General features: G+C 37.9%; 1 protein-coding gene across 6 annotated transcripts in view; it reads right to left on the bottom strand.

The window, feature by feature from the left end:
* NCOA5 (nuclear receptor coactivator 5) overlaps positions 1-11193 on the bottom strand; it is a 31163-nt gene that overhangs the window by 17620 nt on the left and 2350 nt on the right. For 2 of the 6 annotated variants that reach the window (XM_023743197.1, XM_023743210.1), the window contains exons 1-2: positions 8106-10878; positions 628-694 (exon numbers count right to left, since the gene is read on the bottom strand). The exons of 1 other annotated variant lie outside the window; for it this stretch is intronic. In XM_023743197.1, the coding sequence (XP_023598965.1) occupies positions 628-665 (38 nt within the window). In that variant the 5' untranslated portion in view covers positions 666-694; positions 8106-10878. Of the gene's footprint in view, positions 1-627; positions 3429-8105; positions 10879-11193 lie in introns of those variants that run through there. 3 more of the 6 variants (XM_023743207.1, XM_004370286.3, XM_023743200.1) reach the window with 3 other exon arrangements.

Genomic DNA, 11193 nt, shown 5'->3' with positions numbered 1-11193 from the left:
TCTTTTGTATATACTAGGAGGAAGAATATATTGGGAAAATGTTCTCTATTTCCAGGAAAGCTAAGAAAAAGGGAGACTTTTGAGAAGTGAAGTGTTTTTGCCCTTTTTTTTTTATTTCCCCTCAAATAGGTAACCCAAGCATGTGAGCAAACAGGGGACGTGCAGCACAGCACAGGCACAGCAGCAATCTCTCAAGCAGCGCTTTCCGTAAACCTGGGTTAACATCTGGACCAGCAGCCATTTGGAACGAAGAGGTGAATCTCTCCAACCCGCTGCAATGCAGCGTGGCATACACCAATCACCCTGGGGCACTCCTCCTGATGTGGAGGCTCCCATTGACATGTGAGCTGGGGACAAACAGAGGTTTATCCTTTTCCAGTTGCCTGCAACTCATGCTGCAAGCTGCACTTGCTGGGTTTGCCACCGAAAACACAAAGCTTCCTCTGCATCTCCTGATGTATGTTTAAAAAAAGCCGCAAGGCCCTTCACACAAGGTTCATGTTCTTATTGTTTGCTTGAGCGTTTCTGATTTGTTGGGGGAAGAAAAGACCCTTGATGCACGAAGTTGGGCTTAACTCCCCAGAGCCCAACTCTCCCAAGGTAACTCACTGCTTCAGGGTACTTTACCTTCGTGTGGGACTGGGTCTTGATGGAGCCGTATTCATATTTCTTCTTTCCGCTGCCTTATTAATATCTGAAAAGAATAATCAACCCATCTGTTCAATGCTACGGAATAAAAACAAGATCATCAGCACATTTCAAAATGAAAGCAAACAACAAAAAATTACAATGGCAACCAGATGGTGTAAGAAAATCCATTCAGCAGAGACACACTGTCACTTGGGCAATTTTTATTATTAAGTTAAGGCAGTACATTGTCATGGCTTGGGAAGAAATGTCCCTCAGATTTCTAGCTAACACATACTTTGTGTAAAACTAATTATTTCAATGCTTTAGCACTCTGTCAACCCCTAAACCTAACATCTTCCCCCTCCAAAGGAGGCAAAAGTTGTTTTTTAAACTCTTAGAGAGCCAGCCGTAAGATTGTTTTTTGGGGAAGAGTGAGGAAAGAGAAGAGAAGAGGGTTAAAAAAGAGAGAGAGAGAGCAAAGGCAATTAATTCTATCTTATGTTACAGAGAAGTAATAGTCAACTGGAATCTGTGGTCCTAAACTTTCAACAGTCCATGAAGCAGAGCCTCCTTTTAGTGTACCCTGTGTTGCATTCCACTGAAAAGAATCTTTCAGAATAAGATGTAAGAAAGGAATGGATTATTATTTTTTAAACAAAGAATATTACCTGTTAACATCTACAACCTTTATAGATAGGTGACTAAGAATAAGAATTGTCATTTGGTGTATTAACCCGTTGCCGTCGAGTTGATTCCAACTCATAGTGACCCTATAGGACAGAGTAGTACTGCTCCACAGGGTTTCCAAGGAGCAGCTGGTGGATTCGAATTGCTGGCCTTTTGGTTAGCAGCTGAACTCTTAACCACTGCGCCACAGGGCTCCTTTGGTGTATTGCGGTTAGATAATAAAACACTCCTCATAACAAGTTCCCCTTTAGAGAAACCTGGCATATACAACTAGATAAGGGAGAACAGTGGGATCACAAGCTTTATGGAAAAGTCAATTTGTGCAGTTAAAGCTGGCTTTACTAAAAAGAAACATGCTTTGTAAAAACTGAATAATAAAAACACTATATAAGAACTGGTGAGATAGCTAGAGAAATGTACCAGTCTATGCCCCAAAATAACAACTGACAATTTTTATATGACTTAAAGATAAACAGCCACATTAAAAATATCATACTCCAGTTAAATGAAATAAAACTGCTTCCTACTACAGTGCAGTTTTGTTCCCCTTGTTCTATATTAAGCAATTAATAATGTATCTAATGACATCAAATGGTACTAAGCACTCACATAATTAGAGTGCTTTAAAATAGTAATTACATATTTAAAAAATTCCCAACCAGATTCCTATCACACGAAAGATCACAGTAAAAACAAGAAACTTAGATGTCTGGTACAGACTTTACCCTGCTATACTGTCGACTTCTGAGTTCCTGAGCTCCTGTTCAAGTGAGAATAATCTTCCGTTACATTTAAAAGCAGAAGTCTCTACTACGTCTAGGAGAATGGTTTTTGACAAAACTGAAGATAACATAAACCCAATAATCAGAGAAGCATATTCTACCTCAACAGCCTCTTACCTTTTCAATTAAGCAGACACTGGCTATACCCATTGCTGCTGAGTCAATTCCAACTCATAGTGACCTTACAGGACAGACCAGAGCTGCCCAATAGGGTTCACTGGCTATAGTCCCTCTTTATTTTTTAAAAACTAGGAAATATGTTCTGTGTAAGACTTGGCTAGTGGTATCTGATCATGGCTTTGGCATTGCATGTGCACTTTCACAATTTACAACTCTTGAAGTTCACTAATGTCTGAATTATATACTATGTAATGGCAGGCTTTACAGGGAAAATCTACTTCTTTTATTTATATATAACTGTGAAAAATACCAGTTCAGGTTACAAGGGCCTACTGATCTAGTCTGCTCACTTTCTTCGCACCACTTTCTAATATGTGGTGATAGGATTCAGAAAGAAGCGTGAAATATGTCTTTGATTATTTAAGTAGTTTTCGAAGTATCTCTCAAAAACACTCAGGTTGGGTGATATCTGACCATGGCTTTGGAGATTAAGATCTCTTTTAAATAAGTACCACAATGCCTAGGAGGATTCCATATATCATTAAATGGTCTTGTAAATAAAGAACACTCATCCAAACATAGACTTGACCTGGCAAACGTTTTGGTGAGAGTACAGGACATATGATACACAGTTTCTATTAATGCTGTAATTTTTTGTTAACATATTAAAAGGAATATTACACTGTATAATTCTATCCAGTTCTCTGAATGCCTACATATAGGATCAAAGTGGTAACGTATTATATACCTTTGGAACAAAACTGGTTCCAATTGGAATGTAAATATTTTATTCTGGAGGTTGGTGAAATGTTTTGCAATTATTTGAAAGATGAAAAAACATTTAAGATTATATCCTTAAACCATTTTTATTACTTTGCCTCTTAGTATATATTTTTACTGAGCAGTCCAGAGCAATTATATTTGGATGGTGTGGCTTACTATTTCTTCCTTTTGCAAAAAAGAGAACTCCGGACCATTGCTTAATTTTAGGGGTCAGCAAACTTTTACTGTGGCTTGTCATTTATCCCTCTCCCCTACTTAAGAGTTCCTTAAATGTTCATCTTGGGTGAGATATGGAGAAATAGAAATTTTTTGTTTGGTTGGTTTTTTAAATTGTACTTTAGATGAAGGTTTACAGAACAAACTAGTTTCTCATTAAACAGTTAGTACACATATTGTTTTATAATATTGGTTAACAATCCCATGACATGTCAACACTCTCCTCTTCTTGACCTTGGGTTCCCTATTACCAGCTTTCCTGTCCCCTCCTGCCTTCTAGTCCTTGCCTCTGGGCTGGTGTGCCCCATTAGTCTCGTTTTATTTTATGAGGCTGTCTAATCTTTGGCTGAAGGGTGAACCTTGGGAGTGACTTCATTACTGAGCTAAAAGGGTGTCTGGGGGCCATACTCTTTGGGTTTCTTCAGTCTCTGTCAGACCAGTAAGTCTGGTCTTTTTTTGTGAGTTAGAATTGTGACCCTCTGTCAGATCAGTCAGTGGTGGTAGCCAGGCACCATCTAGTTGTACGGGACTCAAGTCTGGTGGAGGCCGTGGTAGTCGTGGTCTGAGAAATGGCAATTTTTAATAGGCTCATTTCCATCCAAAAGGACTGCTAAGGCTAGGGTAGGATTGGGGGACATTTTCAGTGAGAGTTATGAAAACAAAACCACCATCATTACCACCATTCTCCACACAAAAAAAAATCTTTCCACATGTACTCACAGAACTTTTGAAGAACCTATAAGTTCAGAAATACAAGACTAGAGAAGCTATAAAAAGCACAAGTAACTTCAGGGAGCTGATCACAGTATATAGCAAAGATTTAACGAGGCGATAAAAAACTTGCCCCATCACAATTCTTTGTCATACAATCTGAAAACCCATCAACTGGAGGGTCATAAGAACATGGTTTTCTTTGAAAATGCAAATATTGGGACTGGCAGAGGCTTTTCTATTAAATAATTTAATCAGATTATTTTTTCTAAATCCTTACAGAAATACATAATCTATACCGAGAAAACAGAAATGATGTTAATGTAAAGGAGAAGGTGGGGGGCGGGAAGGAAAGATAACAGCAGGAAGGGAACTATGATTGGAGAGGAAAGAAGTTTATCAACAAGAGGGCAGTAGCAACTTGGTAGTCCTCCAAGGAAAGAGAAATGCCTGCTTTGCATAAAAAAGGAAAGAAACGGTGCTTCTTTTCCCTCCTACTACACTTTTATCTATAGGGTCACTACGAGTCAGAAACGACTGGATGGCAACGGGGATACTTTTGTCTTGGCCAACCGACCCTAAGACCAAAAAGTCAAGCTCTCAGTGTCTCTTCCACCTCAGCTTGGGTGGTACTTCCACGCTTTGTTAATTATATAAACAATGTGAACATTCAAAATTATCATAATCACCATGAAGTGTTTAACCTTGGCACTATAATTTCCAGGTCTATATATATAATTTCCAAGTGGTTTTCTGAAAAATAGTTAAAAGCACTTCTCAGTTAAGGATTTTTAGACAACAAAAATACTTCCTTTTCATAAAGGGGAAAAACCAGAAAACAATCAAGAAAACATGATGCTACACAGGAAGTGGCAGAGCTGCTTTAAACAACAAAGGAATGGGGTGAAGAACTTCCAAAGAAAGACAAAATACTTACTCTACAATTTATTTTAGACTAATATGCCAGACAGGGTTCACACAATGGTCCTTGGATAACGCTATAAATAAAAATGCATGTTTCATTCACAGTACTAAGAACTGCTCTCCCCTACCTATTTTTTAATTGTACCATCATAAAACCACTCTTTTCACCTTAAAATCAATTTCTGTACTTCATAGGCTATAGCAATGAAAAACAACGAGGACTAGAACTAGCAAGAGCAGTATGAACCACATCACTTAGTGACAGTACCACCATTGGCTACTGAAAGAATCCAGAGGGCTACACAGTTTCGATAACTGACTACAAATGACATAAGACAAAACTCAAAAGGCTTAGCTGAAAACCAACGAACAATCAGGAATTACAGAATTGAAATTATATGATGACAAAGATAATGCCACTTGGAAAACCTTATCGACAAGACAACTGATACCATGTATTAAATCCCCCAAACTGGGAGGGGAAATGACAGGACACTTCTCACTTAAACTGTATTTATGAAGACATCTTTGGTGTTATACTGTAACATCAGGGATACTGTAAATGCATTATATTGTAATGAGTTAAGGATAAGACAATGATTTACTTGCTGTTTCTCAATCAATGCTTTAGGGTCACTTTGAATGCTACACATTTCCAGCATTTGATTATCTCCAGCATTCTCTAAGTAAAATAATTATTACATTTTTAACTGTATTAGAATTTTATTCCTAGGAAAAGGAATATTTACAGAATGCCTACTCTGTCCCAGGGTCTGCACTAAGAACAATATGCACATTACCTCATTCAATCCTTTCTACAACCCTTGGGGTTAAATACTATTAGATCTCTATTTTCCAAATGAGGAAACTTCAGGTTTAAAGAAATTAAGTGAGTCATCTGAAGCCACAGGATTATCAGGAGGCTGAGCTGGGATTTAAACCCAGGTCTAACACCAAAATGCTTATTATGCTATGCTGCCTCCAATAGAGATTAGAAAGACATGGCTTTCATTTAGAACACTCTTACTAGGACTCCCTGATCAATAAATGTTGACCAAACCTGGAAAAGGCCCAGTCTAGGCTAGGCACTAATTACCAGGCTCCAATATCTAAGTGCCCCAGAGATACCCAATAGGGTAGGACATACTTACTCAATTGCCACTCCAATTTCTATCACTTCGAACTAGAATGTTTGTGGCTTCTGTTACTGACATTCTATTCACTTCAACTCTTCAGATGAAAATATTCTATCACTATTTCATTTCCTACCCTTTTTACTTCCTTTGAGGAAAGAGCATTCGGCTGGGGATCATCAAGTCTGTTTCTAGTCCTACTTTGGGAAATTTAATCAGGTCACTTGATTTCTCTGAACCTGTATTTCCTTCTTGATAAAATGGATTTTCTACCTATGTTAGCTCTACTGGTTCAAGGAAAAAAATAAAAGAGAAGAAACTACTAATGTGGATTCACAGAGGTTGAGCTAATCTAAAATTAAAAAGTCTGAGTTACAAAAATTTTAAAATAGTTTTATTTAAAACAAGTAAAATTTCAACTTAAATGTACAAGTAGAGATCCTTAGAGAACTAATTTAATGAACTTGAAAAGGGTAGCTTATAATTAGTATGTCAAATGTGTCACTGAGTCACCATTTACCAAATGCCTTCTGTGTGTTATACCCTGTATAGCCTGTAACAGATGAGGCTAAAGTCCTTGCCTTAAGGAATTCACTGTTTAATAAAGGAGAGGCACCATTACACAAACAATTACAAAATAATCTAAAGTGTGCTTATGACAGAGATAATGGAGCCCTAAGCCCCTAGGTGGTGTAAATGGTTATCGTGTTGTCTGAGTCCAACCAGAGGTGCCTCAGAAGAAAGGCCTGGCGATCTACTTCCAAAAAATCAGTCACTGAAAACCCTATGGCGCATAACTCTACTCTGACACACATGGGGTCGCCATGAGTCAGAACTGACTTGACGACAACTGGTAATAATAAGAAATTAAGAAATCTGTGTTCATGTATGTGGCAGGGGAGAGGAGCAGGGCAAGGAGGAGACTGGGAAGAATAGGGTGGCGGTGGGGAGGCAGGGAAGTCCTAAAAGTAACATTTAAACTGGGCCCTGAAGGATGAGTAGGAATTTACCAGAAAGAAGAATGTCAGTCAGGCACAAGCAAAGGTAAAGGAATGTGAAGGACATAGTTAAATACTACAGGAAGTTTAGTGTGGGGAACATGGGGATAGGTGGAAGAAAGGAAAGTAGAATGACAGACACCAGAGTTAGACTAGATACAGATTGCAAAAAGTTCCTTGCTTCAGAAAAGGAAGAAATGAGTGGCAAGAAGGCCTGTTACAAGGTTATGAATTAACTACCATACAGTCTCAGTGAAGTAAAATTAATGAAGCTTTATTATAAAATATGTATACTGTATACATATAATATTGTATAAAACATGTATAAAATTAAACAAAGGAGGAATTACTTAAACCTAAGAAATTATTATCCATCATAGTAATGTTCTTCAAGATCACTGGTTTGACTCTGAAGGGACAAGGTGGGAGAAAATATTTAAAAGGCCATTTTACCTTCAATAAAGGAGTATAAAATGGGTCGATGGCCAGGGGAGTCAGTAATTAATAGCCACCAATCTACTAGTTCGATCCATTGCTCCTCACTTACTTTCCTTACATCACATTTCTTTAATGAAGATATATCAGCATCACCTGGGAAGATAGCTAAAAATCAGATCCCCAGGCCCAGTCTCAAACTTACGGAATCTGATAGAGCCTAAGAAATCTGTATTTTAACAAGTTTCTCAAGGGATTCTTGGTAGGTATTTGAGAACTACTGTTCTATTATCTATCTCTTTAGCTTATATATCATAATATATACTTAGGTCCTCCATTTAGAAATCTCCCTAAACTTCCATGTTCAAGGGGAAACAACCCATAAACATGTTACAAAGAAAATGTCATGACAGTGGCTAAGATCTGTCAAAATATAATCCCTGAAAACAGTACAGAAAGCACAATCACACTGATACTTCCAAAGGAAATGGAATCATCAACTTAAGTTTCCAGAGTGCTAAAATTAATAAAATAATATCTAATTATAAGGTCAGTGCCTCATTCCCCTCCACAGGAGTGTGCTGTCTACCACTTCTCAATTTCATCTGATCATGTAAAAAGTATCCCGAAAATGTAAGCATCTTCCTCTAATTGCCCACTTATGAAAAGGCAGGGAAAATACTAACCAAATTGCCAACTGAAGTTTAAATTCTGCAAACAAGAACTGTCAGTATTGTTTTGCTGGAGCTCCTGCTGCTTCTTTAAGGCATTTTGTTTTCATATCTACATGAAAAAAGAAAAATGACCACACATATCATTTCACATTCACACCACTAAAAGCTAACTGGAGCCAATCTAAAGTCAATAAACAGACTATGGAATCTTGGTAGTTCTGCTTTCTTTGTTCTCAAGAAGGTGAAAGGATCCTACTGGTGTGAATGGAAGGAATTGAAACAGGGAAAGCCGCACATAGTCTAACTATTCCTAACACCTCTAGTTCAAACTACTGTATCATTAAGGACTTTCTTAGAACAAAGCATTAATGTAAACCCAACCATAACCAGAGTTGTCAATTAGTAATCTGGGGTATGAGTAGATAATACTAGAATCTACTTCAACCTTCTATTTCCCAGGGAAAACTCATTTTCTGAAGTCCTAAATCAGGGGAGTTCTCAAACTTTAGTGTACATAAAAACCACCTGGGTAGCTTTTGAAAGGTAGATACCCTGGACCTCACCTCCAAGACTGGTTAGTTATAGGACAGGAAGCAGCATTCAAGAACCTGTATTTCCAACAAGCTGTTCTGATAACTCGGATGCATTTTTTGGGATCAGGTTTTGATAAATACTGCCCTAAGGTAAGTTTCCCAAAGGCTGTGAAAAGTTCAGCTATACATTTATAATCACGTTTTAAAATTTTATAAAAATTATGTTTCTCTGACATTTTTTTCTTTTAGATATCCAAAAAAATTTTTGAAGAAAAATTAAACTTTTTGTATCATCTCTGACTGTAAACACGTTATTACTATCTCAATCTCCAACTACATAATTAAGTGTACTCATTTAAAGCCAACATTTATAATTCAGAATTCTCAAAAGCTTGCCCACTATCTGCAAGATCAACTTAAATCTTTAGCAATTCAATCATTCCAGATCTAAACCAGGAGAACACTCAAGATATTTCATAGATCTAAACAGCTAAGGCACTCTGCTTTGTAACTGTGCTTCAGTGCAACATAAGGTAACCTGATCCTTGCCTAGAGTTGCCAATCTTTATATAGGTCAACAATAATGTTTTGAACATGAAATAAAGGGAAAAGATTCCTGTGGTCTGGAAAAGTTGATTCTCTGAGGGGAATTAGTAATATAAAAGTAACTAGTTCATTTGACCTATTTATTTTTTCAGTGATCAGATAAAGAATGAAAATGGCCATCCCTATAAACATTCATATCTGGTGGTAATAAAACCACCATTTAAAAAGCAGCAGGCATGCTGGTATTATATATTTAGCTGTCAGGATTCTTCATATTTCCCTAATGCGCTGCTGCTTCAGGCAGTGCCCTGATCCTTTCATTATTGCCTCTCATTAGTGAGAGTAACATAGAGGGTAATTTTCTGTTGGTTACTGTCCTTTTAACTTCTTGACAGTTTAACTCTGCTTAAGCAGAACAAGTCTAGACAAATGTGTATGCTGTTCACAGGACAAATCTTTTGGCACAAAAAAGCTGACACTGAGCTTTAAAGGCACTTGTCTCAAAGACACACCATAATCAATAGTAAATCACAAGGTGTAAGAAAGGAAACAAAGTGTAGTAGAGTGGTCAATTTTGGGGAACATTAGTACCTCAAGATGTTCCATGGAAAGATAGTGGGAGAAAGACATAATGATGTCTCCCTCTTTTGGACATCTACATTGCACAGGTTTAGCATGTTAAAGCCTCTGACAAGTTATGAAGTAAAGGCATCGCTTTACCTCAACATTTCCCAATTTTGTTTAACCATGAAATCATTTATCTCTGATAATATCTTAAATTGTTCTATTAAATATGTGACCTTGGGCAAGAATCTTACCTCTCTGAGCCATGTTTCCACATATGCAAAAAAGATATAATAATAAAAATACCAGCCTACCTACCTCACAAGATTAGCAGGAGCAAATGAGTTGGTATTTGTAAATATGTTTTGTAAACCATAGGCACTGTTAGTTGTATGTTATCATTACAGCTACTAATAACAGTGAGTTTAGAAACGGATGTTTCATTCTTCATGTGGGGAGGCAAAAACAAAGGAACAATGTAAACTAAAACCCGTTGCCACTGACTCATAACGATCCTATAGGACAGAGTATAACTGCCCCATAGGGTTTCCAAGGAGCGGCTGGTGGATTCGAACTGCTGACCTTTTGGTTAGCAGCCGAGATCTTAACCACTGAGCAACCAGGGCTCCCATGAAAACTAAAACCAAACCAAAAAACTCGTTGCTGTGGAGTCGATTCTGACTCAGAAAACTAAAGAGACATGAAAAGTTAAATAGATATCTTCCAAATGTTTTCCATTCTTAAAAGCACAACTGAACTCCAATAATTTTCACTGTAATAACAAGCCGTACAAAGGCACTGCCATCAGCAGGCCATAGACATGGAATGCTTGCAATGGTTATTTAAAATGAAGTTTCAAAACATCAGGCTCTTTCTAATCAGACTTCTAAAGCCTTTTCCAAAACATGCCTATTCTTAGCTTTTGAGCACTGGTAGATGAGGCTCCATTTTCTGAAGTCCTGAAACTGACTCTTGAGTAAAATAAAATTCTCATTTCTTCTCTACACAGGGTTGCTGCTTAGAAATTTAAAGATGACCTTAACCTTGGGAAGGACAACACACACTACCGGGGAGTCAGCACAACTGGACTAAACCAAAAGCTAAGAAGTTTCCTGAATACAACCAAACACTTCAAGGGACAGAGTAGCAGGGACGAGGGTCTGGGGACCATGGCTTCAGGGGACATCTAGATCAACTGGCATAACAAAGTTGATTAAGAAAGTGCTCTACATCCCACTTTGGTGAGTTGCGTCTGGGGTCTTAAAAGCTAGCGAGCGGCCTTCAAAGATGCAGCAACTGTTCCCAACCCACCTGGAGCAAAGGATAAAGAAGAAAACCAAAGACACAAAGAAAATACTGGCCCAAGAGACAGAAAGGGCCACATAAACCAGAGACTCCATCAGCCTGAGACCAGAAGAACTAGATGGTGGCTGGCTACCACCAATGACCACCCTGAC

Source organism: Trichechus manatus, unplaced genomic scaffold (genome assembly GCF_000243295.1).
Source record: "Trichechus manatus latirostris isolate Lorelei unplaced genomic scaffold, TriManLat1.0 scaffold00008, whole genome shotgun sequence".
In the NCBI taxonomy this organism is placed as follows: Eukaryota; Metazoa; Chordata; class Mammalia; order Sirenia; family Trichechidae; genus Trichechus; species Trichechus manatus.
Note: the sequence above shows the minus strand (reverse complement) of the source record. Positions and strands in the feature narration are given on the sequence as shown.